The 18785-nt window shown below is 42.7% G+C and overlaps 1 protein-coding gene across 4 annotated transcripts in view; it reads left to right on the top strand.

Annotated features, from left to right (window-relative positions):
• The window catches only part of CEP63 (centrosomal protein 63), a 379989-nt gene that overhangs the window by 301843 nt on the left and 59361 nt on the right, over positions 1–18785 (top strand). For all 4 annotated transcript variants that reach the window (XM_069213574.1, XM_069213577.1, XM_069213576.1 and 1 more), the window contains one exon: positions 1865–2204. In XM_069213574.1, the coding sequence (XP_069069675.1) occupies positions 1865–2204 (340 nt within the window). The remainder of the gene's footprint in view (positions 1–1864; positions 2205–18785) is intronic.

The raw sequence follows: 18785 nt of genomic DNA, 5'->3' as shown, positions 1-18785 counted from the left end.
TTGGTACCTAGGGTGGTGATGGTGCACAGACATTCAACAAATCTTCAGCAAGGCAATCTTCATCTTCCTCAGGTCCCTCAAGAGCCAAAGGCACCACCTTAGAGAGATTTACCCTAGACTCTTCGACAACACCTTTATACCAAAACTCTTTTCGTTTCTGCATACCACCCAACACCTTGCACAGCTGTCCCTTTGCCTTGCCTCATTGGCATTATTAGTTGCTCACTATTCCTTTTCATTCAGCGCCTCAACCTCTGCTGGTCGAGTTGGCTTCTTCCCTTCATTCATGCATCTTTGCAAGTACTACAGACGTTTAATTTCAAACAACCCATTGTCAGGAAACTGCAATGTCATGTACTTCATAATGTGCTTACTCCATTCCTTCAATCACAAACAAGTATGCATACAGACCTCTAATGAACTTTCACACCCTGAAGGGTCAACCCCTCGAAACAGACTCACTCATACACCAGGAGGGGAACCACCCCTACTCTGAAGGAAAACTCACACTCTTTGCCTTCACCAGTGTGCCGGCTTACATTCAGTCAGTGATGATGGGGACGGGAGAAAAATGCTTTTAACCTCTTACAGGTGACCTGACTGCAGTCTGTTTATTCCCTGGCTATCCTTCATACAGCTTGCCCCCATCCCCACACATCTTGTCGATCTCAAAGAAATACCAGGGTTTTGTTCATGACATTTACGAATATAACCAAGTCAGACCTGTGAGCGTAGGTCGGAATATTAGGGGAATGTCGTTACATTTTGTATACCTTCTCTGTCTGCCGGAATCACTGGTGAACACCAGAATCTTAAATAAAATTCATAAGCAGAATTGTTCTTTGAGGGTGAAAATCATGCTGCTGTTGTCATGCTATCTACAGTTTATTCTCCGTGCCTGCTTTCTCTTGACAAGAAAATAATTCTCCAGTAGAAACTGTCACTTTACATGTTTGCAGTGAAGCGAAACTGGAGTGTGGCTTAGCTCTACATATCCATGCTCCATCCTCTCATGCGTGTTAACAACCTGCCCATGCGTTTTGCATTTTTGTCAGCCTTTTTGGAGGATGCAAGGAAATGCCTCTAAATTCAACCATTTCGGGCGTTTTCAACTTTCATTGGGCTAAATGGAAAAGTGGTTCTTTAGTTTAGGAGTTATTGGGCACGTTTGTGACCGTTCAGACCAGGAATCCATGTCAGGTGTCTGAGGATGATATGTCTGTCAGTCTTGAAAGCAGAGCAAGGACAACTGCAGACAAGTATCAAATTTGTGACAGAATGCTGGTAATCTCTGTTTGAGGGGTTTCAGGACGGTTGCAGTACCCAGTTGAATCACCTCCTTCTGGTACTTTAATGAGGGTTATTCTAAACATTCTGAGGCCAAGACTTGGGTTCTGGCATAGAAGGCATCCTCTTCAAATCTGAAAGGTATGCTCTAGCTACTCTCTGATTTGTTATGCCAACTCTTTGCGAATTAGACACAGAGAGACTAAATAGCTTGGTGCTGTCAACGATTTTTAGATATATGTCCTATCAAAGGTGGGAGAATCAAATCGAACTTGTAGCCTAGTTATTGACATTTAACTTGTATTTGTCCTGAGAGTCTTCTGTGTTACAGGCAAGAGTTAGTTTCTGTCATCATAAAATATATTAACGCGTTCACTGGTAAACAGGTGAGTTGACAAAAATGATTCTCTTTTTTGTTTTGTTTAGTACCAGCACTAAAGTTTGTTCCCAATTAGTTTTGCAGCGTGTGTCTGACATCTGTACTTCACTGTAGTTCGGATATAATATGGTTTGTCATACAGGTAACTGTAAGTGTATTTGTCATCCCTATTTCAAAATTGTTGTTTTGGTCATGCAGGAGAACACATGAGCTACAACAAAAACATGAGAATGAAATGAAAGAGATGCAAGCCAAGTTACAACACAAAATGAGTCAGTATGAAACGGAGATCCAGATATTAAAATCTCAGCTTCTCAAAGGACTGACAGAGTCTGCCACCAGTGCCACAGCTGCAACAACCCACATTGCGACAACAGCAGCAAACAGCAGGAACTCCTCTTTAGAATCTCTTTGCTCTGAATTATTCCTGTCTGGAGTCAAGTCAGTCTCTGCGGACATGGATGGGAATGAAGCAGATTTCTCAGACAATGCCTCTGTGGGGTCTGCCTCCAGTCAGCCAGACAAGTGTAAACCACTGGTAAGAGATGTTGAATCATGTCAGTTGTGAGAAGGTTATGCAGATGCATTTTATTTGTTTAGGAACTTATAAAGCGCAATGGTAGATGTGAGTCACAGTATATTGTGTGTAAATGCAGTCTGAGGATGATATGTCTGTCAGTCTTGAAAGCAGAGCAAGGACAACTGCAGACAAGTATCAAATTCACTCTTGTGGTTAGCAGATGTCGCCCTTAAACCCGTTAATTGTTCTTCTGGTGGTATTTGAGCAACAAGTATGACTTTGCAGATTTTGACTGCATGCATGTTAAGGTTTTCGACTAGCAGTAATATAAACTTTCCATAGTGTGTGCCCAGGAAAAGCATTACCAGTTCACCCTCTGGCTCGCCTTCAGTGAGCATGTTGTCAAGCCAAGTCTCTTCTAGGTATAGGGGAGGCCACCCAGGGAACCGCATGTCAAACTCAAGTCACCACTAACCTGTAGCTCTGAATGTTGCTGCATGAAAGCCACCAAACCTACCATTCTCTTTCCCTGTCGGCAGTGTCAAACATGTCCAAGGCTGTACTCAACTCTGCATTGGTGGGAAAAGGGGGATTGGGAAGAGGTATATTGGAGAATGCACACAAGTGACATTGTTGCTTTGTAGATAGACAGGTCATCTTATTGTCAGGTAGGAATCCATTCAGATGTTTTGCAGTCTATTTAAACTAAACAAAAAACAAGACTACTGTCACTCTTGAGCGTACTGATTAGGGAATGAGGCGATAACTTCTACAGGAGTACGAAGCACAAGACACATTTTTTGTTGGCTGTCTAGTTTTCGTTCCGGGATTCCTACTTAATAAGCCTAGGAACGCGGGTGCTCTGAGGAGCACGCTGACTGGGGAATGGGACCATAACTTCTACAAGAGTACAAAGTAGCAATCTTTTAATTGTTTTTATATTTCATGGGATCACTGTTTTTTTTTATTTTAAAAAGGCAACTTGGTACGGTTGTTATGCTTTAACGTGCTTACCTTGTGCACACTACAAGGGCATGCTAGGCAACATAAGGGCACTTTAAATATTTGATGTTGCACCTCCCTGCCCGTATTTAGATCTGGGATTGGTTGCTGAAGACAATATTTATGTTAGCAGTCTAGTTTTTGGCCTGGGTTTCCTACTTAATGAGCTAAAGGCATACCAAAAGCAAGCCCGTCTGATCCCGTCCGCGCCCAGACTGTGCCAGGACCCCTGGTCAAATCACGCCTCAGAAGTACTCTTGAGAGTTGCTGTTGCAGCTTTACAGGGGTAAGCCTTCTTTATGCAATAGTTTCAATCCCAGTTATGACCAGGATAATTTATGTTGCTCTCATTGTATATGGGTCTCCCAGGCTGAACAAACCGTTTCACCCGACCAGACTGTGGGTTCTTCTTACCCTCAAGCTCCTGTGGAGAGTGATTACAGATTGAAATGTACACTGATAAATACACGCTCCCACATTAAGCACAAAATAGATTTTTTAATCATTTAGAAGCATATTCTTCTGATATGGCATTTTTAACCGAGACTTGGGCGGATGAAAGCTCAGACCCTTACCTGGTTAATGCATTTCTAGGGGGATTTTATATTTTTATTTTGAACCATCAGGGGTGTAGAATTTAATAAAATATCTACTTGTCCATGGGACAAGTTGCTTCAAATATCTACCTGTTCTGTAAACTAATCTACATGTCCCTGTAGTGTGGCGACAAATTATGGCAGCAGTCTCATTATATAAGAGCTCTAAAAATAGCCTCTCTGATTATGCCAGGGCTAATACTATAATAGGACTTGAATATTAGCAATTTACTTATTTTGCCACCTTTCTGCATATCTTCATACTGGTGCTGGAGGTAGCAGTAAGCTATAGCTCCCGGATTGGAATTCCCTTTTGAGTCTGTGCAAAACTACTAACTTGCATGTTTTAAGGTCTTTCACCAGCTCATCGCTAATGTTTTGACATACTGAGAAAGGCTGGAAATTTACTCCTGACAAGGGCAGAAGTAAAATCTCTATCGGGGATGGGGAAAAAAAAGTGGTTAGGGGGGAAGTGAACTTGAAAACGCTTAGCAGATTTTCACATGAGCAAATCTACACATGCATATTTGTTTGTGCCAGAATATATAGCTCACAGATATTTTTATGACTACAGTTTCCTAGTTTACTTGTGTAAGTTTTTGTGAATTCATGAAATACATAAATCTGCACTAATGCAAAGACATCTACCCTGGGTACAATTTTGTGACTTTCTTTAACAATTTGGGCCCCAATTAGGTCTGGCGTTAACCAAGACATTTTTGTTTTTATTAAAATTATATCTCTCTCTCTATCCATCTGTCATCAGCCTCCCCTGTGAGTGGTAGCAATCTGCTCTTTCACAAGGAGCATATCAGCACACAAAGTAGTTTTGTTCAGTGCTAGGATTTACTGTGGCAATGTGTGGTTTTTGAGACCCAAAAATATTTTGCCAATGGTAAGGGCCCAACAGCTCCCACAACAATAACGTTTTAGAACAGCCATGTCAAAATACGATATGTATTGACAAAACCAAAAGACTGACCACCAATGTCAGACCTATGGGCTGTGCCAATATTTGTTTATTTTCATGTTTCCCCATAATTTTCTTGAAACTGCTTAACCTGATCTTCCGTTATAAACACAGTCTGGAAATACAAGCATGAATCAACACATTTCACTAATTGATGCTTCAAAGAAATGGTATCTAAAATTTCACAGAAATTCAGCAAAACCTTTTTCTCCTTGTTGCATTTTTGTTAGCATTTTATTTTGAAAGCAATCTTTCTTTCAAGCTTCTGCAAATATTTGCATCTAATCAGAAAGCATTATATGTAGCCTCATATTGTTAAACTTTGCAGATTTGTATAGAACTTGTTTTAATGGAACTAAAGTCAAGTACTGCAGTCCGAGCTTACAACATTAACTTAGAGCGCACCCTAATAATAAAGGCTTTGCATACCAAAAATACAAGTTCGAACAGCTTTAACATATGTATACAAATATTACATCAACTGCAGGCAATTCCATTCCCGGCTCCATAATGTGGTAATGTAAACTGGCAGCCAAAGGGTTTGTGCTGCAGGGCGTTGGCCTACTTACCCAGTGACAAAATAAAAATGAAAACATGTGGTCCTTGACCCCAAACAATATGTTCTGGGCGTCATCAGGCAAAAGGGATGTAGGCCTAGTAGTGATTTATCGGGACCTGGCCACAATAATTGATTGTGAAACAATGTTATTCAGATGCAAGATATCCAACCAATCTTCTCTTAATGGATCGATAGGCCTCCTGGTCCGAACACAAGCTTTGTAGATAGTATGGGAGACATTTTAGAATCATGTATGCGGTATGCTAATTTTACTATTTTAGGTGATTTTAATTTCCATCTTGACGATGGTAATAATAAAGAGTCAGAGCAACTCCTAGATGTTTTATGTAATTTTAGCCTTTCTCAGAGGATGTCCTCTGCTACACACCTAGCTGGCCATACCCTGGGCGGCATTTTCTCTGACAATTCACCCAGAAGGTGGACAATATCCTACCTATTGCATGGTCTCATCATGAAGCTGTCATTTGTGGCATAACATCTGTCTTGCCCGCTAATATGACAAACAAACATGTGCAATAAATAAAAAAATGCAAGCCTGGAATAAAGTTTGTAAAACTTATCTGGTAGATGTTTTAGTTAGATCATGCCCTTTATTTACGCCAGCAGAGATGTATTCCGAGTGGTGAAGAGCAGCTGTTACTAAACTTGTACTAGTTAAAACCATCAGAAACTATAGAAGAAGTCCCTCTGCTCGCTGTTCTCATCCCAGCTTAAGGAACTAAAGCAAACATGTAGAAAACAGGAAAGAGTATGGAGGAAAAACTATTGGAGGGAAGAAAAGGTTAAACATAATGAATTTTATCAAGAGTATAAAAAACTGATTTTCTTTGAGAAAGCCAAATATTTTTTGGTAAAATCCATCTAGCTAAGAATTCCACAAGATAACTTTTCAAAACTGTTCAGATTCTCTACAGTTCATTTCCTAATGGTACTATGGTCCACAGTCAGCAGTTTTGCAATCAGCTTGCAGACTTTTGTAAAAATAAGGTGGAGGGAAATCTATGACAAACTAAATAATATTGGTAGGTCCTCATTTTCAGCCCCAGGATTAACTAGTATAGTGCCCGGTAAAAATACTTTTGACAAGTTCTCCCTGCTCTCAGAGGAAGATTAGCTGAATTTATAGACCGAACAAAATCTGAGGCTCCTTCTGATCCCTGTACCCCCAAAAGTTGTTTATAAGATTGTTGGGGTGATTACTCCTCCCCTTACTATTCTTTTAGAATGGTATTCTGGATTCTGGCCAGTTCCCTAAGGAGTGGAAAAAAGCTTCAATCCTTCCCTTATTGAAGAAACCTTAGATCCAACAGAGGTGAAGAACTATTGCTCTATTTCTCGGTTACCTTTTCCAGCAAAGATTATTGAAAAACATACAAATATTGCCTTGAATAAATTCCTGGGAGAAAATGAAATCTTAGATTCAGCACAATTTGGCTTCAGGTGAAATCATAGTACCGAGTCTGCTTTGGTTGTAGCTACTGATGAGCTGAGAACTGTTCTAGATAATGGAGGGAAGGGGAAAATAATCCTTTTGGATCTATCTGCAGCCTTCGACACCGTTACCCACGCAGTCCTGTTAGATCTCCATGGAGAGATTGGAATAGAAGGCTCAGCAGTAGATCTGTTCCATTCCTTTCTTTCATATAGAGAACAGTTGGTTGCCCTGGGGGAATTGGTTTCTAAGACTGAGCCCCACACTGTTTAATATTCTGTGGCCCCTTCAGAAGACTACTTCGAGCTTTTACATTTGCCCCAGTGTCATATGCAGTTGACACACAGATTGTTGGGTTTGTCTCAGAGGATGTTGATGAAACAGCATTTCGCTTCAGTGGCATATGGGAGCCATGGAACAATGGATTAGCAATAACAGTCTTATGCTTAACTCGGCTAATACCGAGGTTCTTCTTTTTGGCAAAGCTCCGATGTACTGGGACCAATCTTGGTTGCCCCAGACCCTTGGATCTCCTCCCATTGCGGTGCCTTTGGTAAGGAACTTTGGAATAGTCTTTGGTTCTTATTTGTCTTTCAACACACAGATTAATAAACTTACCACTTCCTGTTCTTTTTTTTGCTACGTAATATTAGGAAGATTCTTCCATTCATCCCCTATTAATTCCATACTCGGTGGTTCCAGCCTTGGCGCTATCAAGGCTGGACTACTGTAATACATTATACTTAGACATTCACCAAGGTCCAAGGCTTTCTGAATGTGGCAGCACAACTCTTTTTAAAAAATCCTAAATTCATGCCAGTGTCTGAAACATTACGGGCGTTGCATTGGCTCCCTGTGGAGAAAAGAGTCAGGTGTTAGGCTCTGTGTCTAGCACATAAAACCCTTTATGGAGATGGCTCAGCGTACCTGAAAAAAATCTTTCTTGCTGCAGTCCTGCTAGAACTTTACGCTCAAACAATTCTAAGACTGTTAAGGTTTGTAAAATCAAAAGAAAGACTCTGCGAATAAGGAGTTTTGTTTTATCTACTGCACAACTCTGGAATAACCTACCTGAATACTTGAGAGGGTCGACCTAATCTGTCTAGCTTTAGGAAACAGCCCAAAACTTGGTTATTCTCCTGCCCAAAATAATTAGATGTAAACAGCAAGCTTTAGCTGGTATCGTTCCCTACTTAGTGTTGTAGTTATCGGTGCTAAGATGCAATTGGCTGTCAATTCAATGTCAGGTTAAACCATCTTAAAATACACACAGCTTTTTCATTTACCTTGAATTCACATGAAGGATAACACATTAGACATATACAGTATTTTATGTGCTATGATAAACATTGTCTTCATCAGTACCTTTATATCTCTTGAGCCAAAGAAATCATTATGGGACTGGTCTTGTTCTGATGTCCTACAGCAGTTGTTAATGCTTCACAACTTGAGACACCTATCAGAAACAAAAGGTTCATGCAGGATTTGCATGTAACACTATAGAGGCCTGAAGGACTGTGGTTACAGCACAACTTTGATAGAGTCACTGAATACCAGTACGTAGGTGCAGGGTGGAATGGTAGGTCTCCTTTTGATAGATACTTCTAACTGCAGATTCCTTTCCTTGTGAATAATCCCCAGGCGTCAGACTAGATCTGGAAACTTTCAGAGCCGATCTGCTGCACACCACTAGGTAGAGTCATGTGGCTCTGCACCAATGCTATTTTGGTCTGGAAGTGACGAGCGGAAAACCACATATATGTGACATCCAAGTGTGCAGACATCAGTTCAGTTCCTTGCTTTCCACCCTGTCACTCTGATCTGGAGTTTCTCCCTGATTTTTTTGTAAGTTTAATAATGCTTTATTTAAGAGAATGCAAACAAAATTACATTGAGAAAGCTATGTTATAAAAAAAGCTGAGCATTATAGGTATCAAACACGCCATGAGTTTGAACTTGAAATTTGTAACATAATGTGTGACTTATAAGTATAATATGTGAAGTAGAAAATGCTTGATTAATAACTTTTTAATACGTTTTGAGGATAACGGAAAAAGAAGAGGGAAGAGAAAGAATATGTTTAATATTTAATAAACTCTTCAATGCATAGATAAACAAATGTATAAAAATACATTTAGCAACCATAGACTCTCTAGGAACATCGTGGCGGCTTGAAAGTTGTAGTGGTGAATGTAGGGTTAGCAACTTGTCTGGATAAATAGAATGTGAGCGGAAGCCCTAACAAGTCTCCCTTATTCATTAGGTGGCTTGTACTGGCGTACTGATGTTGCTCTATCCAGTCTATGATGGTGACAAAGTAAATTCCACCAACTTATACAAGAAATGTTGGTGGTATCCTTCCAATTCGATGTGATTATTTGTAGTGCATTTGCAAAGAGCAAATAAATGCTCCCACCATAATTTGGGATTGCCATTTTAGTGCAGATTATTGAAGGAAATATTAGTGGACAAGATTTTATTCATAATATCCCAAATTTGAAACCAAAGCTTTTTAACCAGGGGACATTCGAAGAACATATGTATGAGATCGCTATTATCATGAATACAAGACCAGCACTTAGTACCTTTTGGCAGTTTGAACCGGTAAATGATTTAGGGGTAAATACAATCTGTTGTAAAAAATAAAATAATGTTTGGATTATACTAGCAGAACAAGATGTAGTATGACTCATATTGATTTTCAAGTGTGGATGGGGAGAGCGTGGTGAAAGACAGCTTCCCATTGTAGATCAACAGTGGACCTTGGTCTTTGAGTCATGGAAATGGTTAGAGTCTGTTTATAAAGGGCACTTTTATTTAGGAGGAAAAATCAAGAAGAGAAGGGAGAGAATTGTGTGCTAGAAGGTGGAGGGAAGGATTATGAGGAAACATTTAAGGAGAATGGTTTTTAGGTGTTGATATTGAGCAGCATAATAAGATATGCCATATTTTTGTTGAATTGCATTTAATTCAAGAGGGTTCCCATCAGAGAATATATGGCCTGTGGTTATAATCCCCTTATGTATCAATTCTTTCCAGGAGAGAACTTGATTATTCAATTTTATGTGTTTATTGTACCATATAGGGTTTTGAGCAAAATGTTCTGAGGGGAAAGTAGAGTTATTAAGTAAGGGTGTGGCAAAGGAACTAGAATGATTGAGTATGTGTGAAAAGAAGAAGTTAGGGGTTGGTAACTGTGATCTGCATCCCTAATTGAAATGGGTATGATTTGTGTATTTGCCAGTTGACTCCAGATGGTTTTGGAGTATTGGAAGGTGACAGATAGCGAGGTCTAGATTTTTTTAAGAGTGAAGAGTGAAGGGGGAGTGATATTGACTCCAAATTGGAAAATTCATCCCTCCATTTTCTTTGGATTGTTGGAGTTTGATCAATGAAGTACGTAGCTTTTGTTTATTTCATAAAAACGTAACAATAAACTATTAATAGGTTTTTAAAAAGTAAGTCGGAGCGTGACTAGTAGTGTGGACAAATAAAAGTTGATTATTGGTAACATCATTGTCGGAAATGGCAATTTCTGCATGGTTAGTCCCAAGCTTTTTGCCTTTCTCCTCCTATTTTTCTCACCCACTTCTTGTTGGCTTTAGGACTCACTGCTAATCAGTGCTAAAGTGCATGTGCTCTCTCCCATACAACTTGGTATAATTGGTTTACACCTGTTTGGCTTAATTAATTTACCTGTAGGTCATTTGCAAAGTGGTTTACCATATACCCAGGGCCTGTAAATTAAATGCTACTAGTGGGCCTGCAGCGCAGATTGCGCCACCCACAGAAGTAGCCTTTCAAACATCTCTCAGGCCTGCCACTGCAGGGCCTGCCTGCACAGTTTACTGCCACATTGCCTTGACAAGACAAACTACTTGCCAAGGCCTAAACTCCCTTTTTGCTACACAGAGGTCACCCTTAAGGTAGGCCCTAGCTACCCCAGTGGGTAAAGGGCTGTTTATGTAAAAGGTAGGACATGTTTCTTTATGTACTACATGTCCTAGTAGTGACAAACAGCCTATTTAGTTTCTCACTACTGTGAGTGCTACTCCTGTCACAGGACTGCACTGAAAATGCACTGGCAAATGTCTAAGTGGTATCTTCTGATCTATGAGGAATGGTATGGGCATGTTTGATAAGTTTGGAATGGCAGTGAGAAGTCCTGCTTATCAGTGTAGGTGGATTTTTTATTACCATTATAGAAATGCCAGTTTTAGAAAGTGAGCATTTCTCTGTGCTTATGACTGTTGTTTTGCAGCTTGACTTCAATCCACGTCTGAGGCAGTGGGACAGCTGGGCTTTTGCATACTTCTCAGACAGCCAGTACACTGGGAGGATGGAGGCGTAACATGATTATATCTGCATACAAAATGGTCTTCCTCGGTTGAAAGAGGTAGAGGCCGGGCACACATGCATCTGTAAAGCCTGTGCCATGGCCTCATACAAAGGACTTGTTCACCTCCTACTGATGTCGGGAGCCAGTGTTGGAGGAGAAGGGGACATTCCTAGAACTGGTTGGGACCTCAATCACCACCTTCGAGGAAGGTGTGCAAAATGAGTACATGTACGGGGGCTGTCCCCCACAATGGTAGAGCACTTTGGAACTGGGACCGAACCACTTTCAGAAGGACTGCTGGACTGGACCTGGGGAAGGAGAAATTCTGGATGCTCAGATTAACCCAGGTCCTGTTTTCCCGAGACCCTGGAGGCTGGATAGTGGGGTTGGACGTGCAGGACTCATATTTTCACATCCTTGTTTTAAAGGCTCAGAGACTACCTGCGTTTAAGGTGGGGTTAGATTATTTTCAGTTTGCAGTGCTCATTTTTTGTCTCACTTAAGTCCCTCAGGTGTTCACGAAAGTGATGGCAGTGATTGCAGCACATCTACAGAGGTTTGAGTACAAATCTTCCCCTACCTTGACGACAGTCTGTTGAAGGCGGGCTCACCCAAAGTAGTCATCAATCATCTCCAGAGGACAGCTAACTTCCTATCATCAATGAGCGTTACAATCTATGAACCTAACTCACACCTAACTCCTTCACAGATGCTTTTTATTTGGAGCCATTCTGGATATGGTACATTTTTGTGCCTTTCCCCCAAACAAAGAGTCCAGGACATTCAGCTAAGATCCTGATGTTTCAGTGTCTGTCCTGGATCTCCGTGCAGGTTATTCTGAGTCTTTCTGAGGATTGTTGGCCCTTAAACCCCAGTGAACAAAACATCAGGGAAATCTGTCGGATTGTAACCAGGTTTCAGAACAGACTGCATAAGATCTGCAGTGGTGGCTGCCGGACCGAAGTTGGGTTAGTGGCAGGTCCCTCTCCTAATTCCACTCAGAGCTGACAGTGATCAGGGAGTCCATCTGGGAGAGGTGGAGATGAGAGCCAGTTGACCTCTGGCAGAGACTCAACTCCACATCAACTTCCTGGAGTTGAGGATGCTCACAGGCAACTCCACTGCTGGGTGGGGACTTTTGACCTATGCAAGGAGCCCTTGCAGCTCTGGATGTTCCTAGAATGCCATAGGATTTCTTTAGTGGTAAACCACCAGGCGGAATCTTGAAATGCAGCGGTGGAGGAACATGTCAGCACTTCTAGACGCTTGAGTTTCCAAAGCAGTTCTCGTTCTGAGGCACCTTCCATCTAGAGTGGGGCTCACGACTCCTGCATGTCTTCCTGCCACTGCCTCTCTCACTTTGAGTTATGAAGAAGATTATGAACGACCTACCCCAGGTCATCCTGGTGGATTCAGTTGGGCCCGGAGAGTGTGGTACACCCAGGCTTGAGCATCTGTTCTCCAATCAAGTTACCCCTTTAGAAAGATATTCTGTTGCAGCAGACAGGATGGTTGGCAACAGTTAACCTCCTTCCACCTGCACACCGAGGTCATTGGTGTCGTTATGGCGGCGAGGTGTCCATCCACACCAGCTGTTGGGACAGATTTGTGGGTTGATGCAGCACCTGGCAAATTGACCCATTACAAGCAATGTTGCCTGAATTGTATTCTTTATTCTGTCACCAGCAGAGCAAGGACTTGCCTTGGGCACTGTTAAGGACTGTTTATTGGATCTTTCCGCCTTCTTGTAGTTGCCTGATTAGCCTTCTTGATGTGCACTCCGTTTAAGCTGCTACAAAGTTGTCCCTTGAGACTTCTGACTTTAAAGACAGTCTTTCTCATTGCCATATTGCTTTAGCCGCTGTAGAGTCCCCACTTCCTCCACTCGATCTCCCCCCTCCACAAGGGAGAACACACATTCTGCATTTGTGGCCTTGACACCCTCTCCCCCCCCCCCCCCCCCCCCCCCCCATTTGGGCCCACTCTCACACCCAGCCCACTGTCAGCCCAGGGTCCTGCCACTAAGGAGAGTGCTTCATACACAATGGTCATAAGTAGGGCTGTCAAAGTCCTTCACAGGATTGTTTTGACACAGTCAAGCTCACAATCAATCAATCAGGATTTGTAAAGCGCAGCTAATCATCCAACAGAGTTTCCAGGTGCTTGGGGTCACTCTGCGGCCTCCATTAATTAGGTCCTGGGAGGAGGAAGTAGCTCTGGGCGGTGGAGGACGGGGATAGGCTGGAAGCGGGAAATAAGGGCAGCATGCGGGAGCGGCAATGAGGGGAAAAAAACAAGGAGCAACGGCATTTACAGCATTGAAGAGAAGCAATAGGTTTAGCTACTGCTTCCCTTCTGTGAGACTTTGATGGACCTTATCTTAGTGGCATGGGATAAGCCAACTTATTTCCTGGCAGTTAACCACCAATTTGCTAGATGCTGCTGTTCTACATCTGGAGACCCAAAGTTTTTGAAGGCTTATCGCTTCTTTGTGGGACTTATAGTCCAGGCGTCCTCTTTCTCCTAGGAGAACCCTGACTAATTTCCCATTCCCACAACTGACAGAAAATCAAATGAATTTGAGGACATGGGGAAGATCATTTTTACGGGAGGCTTTGCCATTCACATCTCCAATGAAGCTTACTTCCTAGCCCGCTACTACCATAAACAGAATCTGCGGATCACCTTTGTGGGTTGTACAAGTCCAGCAGGATTTAGTTGTGGAGGATTCATTTGGGGACGCATGAGCTTTTAAATTTCCATCTGATGCCATGCCTAGATATTCTTTATTGGATTAATGGTTGATATCCAAGCAAATCTAATGGACATGCCAGTTATGGTGACAAGGAATTTTGGCATTTGAATGATTCAAGCAGGGACATGCTACAGCCTGACCCGTGTAACTAGCTTCCCCTGCTCGCCAGTTCCAACAGCAGTACTACAAGGTCAGGAGTTAACCTCATGGTCTGCCCTTTTGGGCGTGCGAGCCTGTGGAGCAGCCCAACAAGCTCTAGAAGCTACAGGGTTGTGGAGGTTCCAAAAGCCTTTGCAAACAGCAGAAACAGTCATTTTGCTCTTCTTCCATGGGCTGCCTCCTGAAACCTCTTTGGTTTGTTCTTCGGGGTACACGTATGACATGTGTGCGGAGGGGGAAGTAAAACTCTCCAAGTGGCATACTGGCAGATCATCATATCAGACCATTGAATCCTGCAGATTGTCAGGAAAGGCTACATCTGCCTTTTCCAGAATTGCCCCCTAACTCCTCCCCACACACACACAACGTTTCTGTTACCTTGGCTGGCCATGCTCACATTTTGCAGCAGGAAATTTGGCTCTTCTCATCAACGTGGTTGTGGAGTTGGTCCCTGTAAGAAACTGGTTTATTATTTGGAGTGGGTGAATGCCCACCTCAAGGAGTAATTGCTACTCTTGTCAAAGTGAATGCCCTAAAGCCACTAAATTAGCTTGAGTTCATCCTGCTGACAGCTATGGCACAGCGCAGACCTACTTAACTTAAGGCAATGCATGAACTATTTATCAGTACCAAAACAGTATTAACATCAAAATATAAAGCAATAAAAATCCCAAACTATATTTAGAAAATGGAGTTAAATGTAATAAACAAAATTACACCAAAATGACAAAAGTCCAATACCTGGGAACCAGATATGTAAATTTTAAAAGTTTATGTTGAAATAGCAGAAAAAAGCACTAAGCCCCAGTGATAGTCTATGGCCTCAGTAGACTGGGACCAAGGCATAATTTCAGGCTGACCCCTATGGAGCGAGGGTCAGACAAACATACCAGAGTGGGCCTCGCAAAGATTTTACTTTCTGACTTACGACCTCATTTAGAGTTTGGCAGATGGGTTACTCCTTGACAAACGTGACGGATATCCCGTCTGCTGTATTATGATTTCCATAGGCTAGAATGGAATCGTAATATGGCGGCAGGATATCTGTCACGTTTGATACCGAGTAATCCCGTCTGTCAAACTCTAAATCAGACCAAGAGTTTTTTAAGTACCAACATTTCAGGGTTTCTGGAGCGACTCATTTGGCTCACTTCAAGTGCTTCCAAGACCTCATGGCCAGACCTTAGGGGCAAAGACTCACTCTAGAAGAGGCCACCAGGAAGACCCAGACTTTGTCCAGTTGTTCTAGGGAAAAAGCCTCTTGTAGCTTGTTGTCTCCCTGTAGCCACACAAGAAGTCAGATAACTAACCCTTGCATTCCATTTCTTTGTCCTGGGTACAAGAGGGAGCATGTCCTGTCCTTCAGGGCTCCTCCCATGTCACTGACAACACGTCCGGTACTCATCTGATCTTTCAAATGTCCAGAAAGTGTTCTGAAGAATGTGCCAAGCAGTGCCACAGTTATGCGGGGCACCCGCCAGTGGGTGGTAGTGACTCTACCTTAACAAATGGGGTAAAGGTTCCTAGGGGTAACCCTACTCACGGGTCAGCATTTCCTGTTTGCCTTACTTCAAACAGACACAAAACGCCAGTGTTGTGGTGAACTTTGGCTCTGAGGTCTGTGTGTGGGTCAGAGTGTCATAGAAAAACCACCAGTGTCCTCCTACGTTTGAAGCAGGTTCTGTGCCCACAACATACCAAAAGACAAAAGTCTAGTAGAACAAAAGCTGTCCTTCAGCAACCAGACAAGGAGTACACAAGAATTGTCTTTGCATCCAGTTCTCTCCCTTTAAAGTGTGCCAAAGGTTGCATTGTTTTTCTACAGACCTGTCAAGCAGGATTTGACACTGCAGTGTCAAATAGGATGCCCACAGCCCGCACCCTACATATTCTGTTGAGCTCAGAGGAGTGATATCAACCCATTAAGGGCAGCCTATTATTTGGTTCTGGAAAGGATTTAACACCCATTCAAGACTGGACATAGGCTGAAAGCTGGCAGAGGCTAATGCTAATTAGCCATCTGACATTTCAGGCAGATAAAGGGTTACATTCTAAAAGTTATTTTTGCTTGATATTAAAAATATGACTTCACCATAGAATACATTTTTGGTGACTATTAGAAATGGTGGTTTATTTGTTTGAGGCATATGTGGTGTAGATATACATGCTTAGCATAACCCCACCCTCTAGTGTTGGGCTTGGATGTGTTGAAGTTGTAAAGAAAGTCTTTCGAGTAATGAGGTATAGTGACTCCTCCTCTTGAAAGTGCATGATCATCGACTCCATTGTTAGATTGTTTTCATCTGCCATCTAGTTCGGACGTTTGCTCCTTCTGCTCTAATTTCGACACTGACCTTGGTTATTCCTTTGATACCATTGGTATTGTTCTTGGATCGATTCCAATCTCTCTGTTATCATCCCTGCTTCAAATTGGTCGGGCCTTCGCAGTTCAGGGTGCCATTTCTTGTTGACGTTCTCACCAAGAGATGCCCACTTGCTGTTGGAACGGATGCCTTTCCGTTTTTGCCCATCTTGCCATGTCAAGTTTCCACACACCAATTTAAATCAGGTGTGCAACTTGTGCTTATGCCCTGAACACTTGGAAACAGCCTGCGAGGCCTGCAAGTCTTTTCGATCGAAATAGATACTTGGCGATCGAACACCCAGAAGACTCGAAATAACTCAATGTAGTGCTGAAGATACTCTGGGCCTGTTTGGTTCAGAAGATCCTGACCTCAAACCCATCCGATTCTGATATGTGAATGCAAACAGCACTCGAGGGCAAATTGTGGGTACTATACCCCCTCCACCCTGACCACAGCAAACGTCGACAAAAACTGAAATACCCTCTCACCTAAAACCAAAGACTGTTGTAGGGCTACCCCAGCCTTCGAGCGGTGGTTGGCACCAACCGGCTTATTCAGACATGCCCAGCCTCGGCTTGGCGCCAAAAATACAACCTAAGCAGCATATCATCGACACCAAGCCCACTACATCAGACTCGAGTCAACCTTCGTCATCGAACGCTTCAGTGTCAAAACAACACTCTTCGGAACCAAATCATTTGTTTTGAAATTACTGTTGCCTAAACCCATGTTAGCTGAATTCTCTGCTAGCTGTTCAACAGTTGGTGGAAACAGTGAAACTGGGTCTTCATAAACATTACATGGAGTTGTACTCAAGACAAAAGCACTTCATGATCCATCCAGATACAGGGCATGTCATAACCAGACAGCTTCATTCATGGGTACATCCTCCAAAAAGACAGCTGTCTTTTGAGGAGGCACTGGAGATTCCTCTTCCACCACGGAAAAAGAAGAAAGAGGATAAAGCAACTAGCCTTCTGCACACCACTCCACGACCATCACAGCCAGCTGTGCACACCCCATCATCACAACTCTCACCTATTTGTATTACTCAGTCACTTGAGGGTTCACTACATTCCTACACAGGGGAATGGGAGGGATGCAGACCAGTACTTCAAACCCACCTCAGGATGATCCTTGGGACATGTATGACGTAGACCCACCTGACAATACGGACACGGATCCTTATCCAGCTAGACCTCCCCCACCAGGTGATGCAACTACATATCATGACCTCATAAATAGAGTGGCTACATTTCACAAGGTAGCACTACATATAGTGCCTCTAGAGCAGTGGTTCCCAACCTGTGGTCCAGGGACCTCTGGGGGTCCACGAAGCCTCTTCAAGGGATCCGCGACTGTTTAGAAAATTAAATAATATTTACAGATTAGGTCCCCAGCTTTCAGTAATGACTCAATAGGGGGTCCCCGGATTCCAATAATGATTCAGTGGGGGTCACCGGGTTCCGGCAATGATAATGTGGGGGTCCACAGAAGTGAAAAGGTTGGGAACCACTGCTCTAGAGGATGTGAAGTTTGTAACTCTCTTGTCCAATCAGTGTTCAGCACAATATTTACCAATGTTCAAGGGTATGCTGAGGCACAAGCAGGACATTATCCACAACCCTGGTAGGGCTAGAGTAATCACTCCCAGGGTTGATAAAAAATAATAATATACCCCTAGCCAAATGATCTTACATTCATCAAGGGACAACTTATACCTGACTCCCTTGTGGTGGCCACAGCTCGCAAAAGGGTATACTCAGACATCTGGTGGGTCGCCCAACCAGATAAGGAGAGTAAGAAGATAGATGCTGCAGGTAAGAAAGTAGCTGCACAATCTGCCAACCACTGGAGAATTGCAAACTCCATTGTTCTCTTTATCACGCTACGATAGGGCCCACTTGGATGAGATAGAGGACAATCTCCAGCATTTTCCTGAATAGCATAAAAAAGGTGTATCAGATTGCCAGAGTAAACTTATATCAAACACAACTATTCGTTGTACCCACGTTGCAGCGGACAGAGCAGCTTGGGGTATTAATTCAACCCTGTTCATTAGAAGACATGCATGGCTGAGGGTGTTCAACAGGAGTTCAACAGGACTTCAACAGGACTTACTAGCTCTCTCCTTTGACAGAGAACATCTCTTTGGCCACCAAGAAGAAACCCTATTGGAAAAAATAAAAAGGACACCGAAACAACCAAGGCTGTGGGAGCCTTGCAAACGCCATTGCAACATGGTTCCTTTCGCCACTCCTCTTATTGTGAAGGGTCCGAAACAACCTCCCCTGAAACCTCCACTTCATATACAAAAACACAGACCCAAACATCCTCACCAAAGGGATTTTATAGGGGGTTCATACAGGGGAAACAGTTCCAAGGGCAGAGGTAAACGCG

The sequence above is a fragment of the Pleurodeles waltl genome, chromosome 11, assembly GCF_031143425.1.
Source record: "Pleurodeles waltl isolate 20211129_DDA chromosome 11, aPleWal1.hap1.20221129, whole genome shotgun sequence".
Classification (NCBI taxonomy): Eukaryota; Metazoa; Chordata; class Amphibia; order Caudata; family Salamandridae; genus Pleurodeles; species Pleurodeles waltl.
This window is presented reverse-complemented; position numbering and strand designations above follow the sequence as displayed.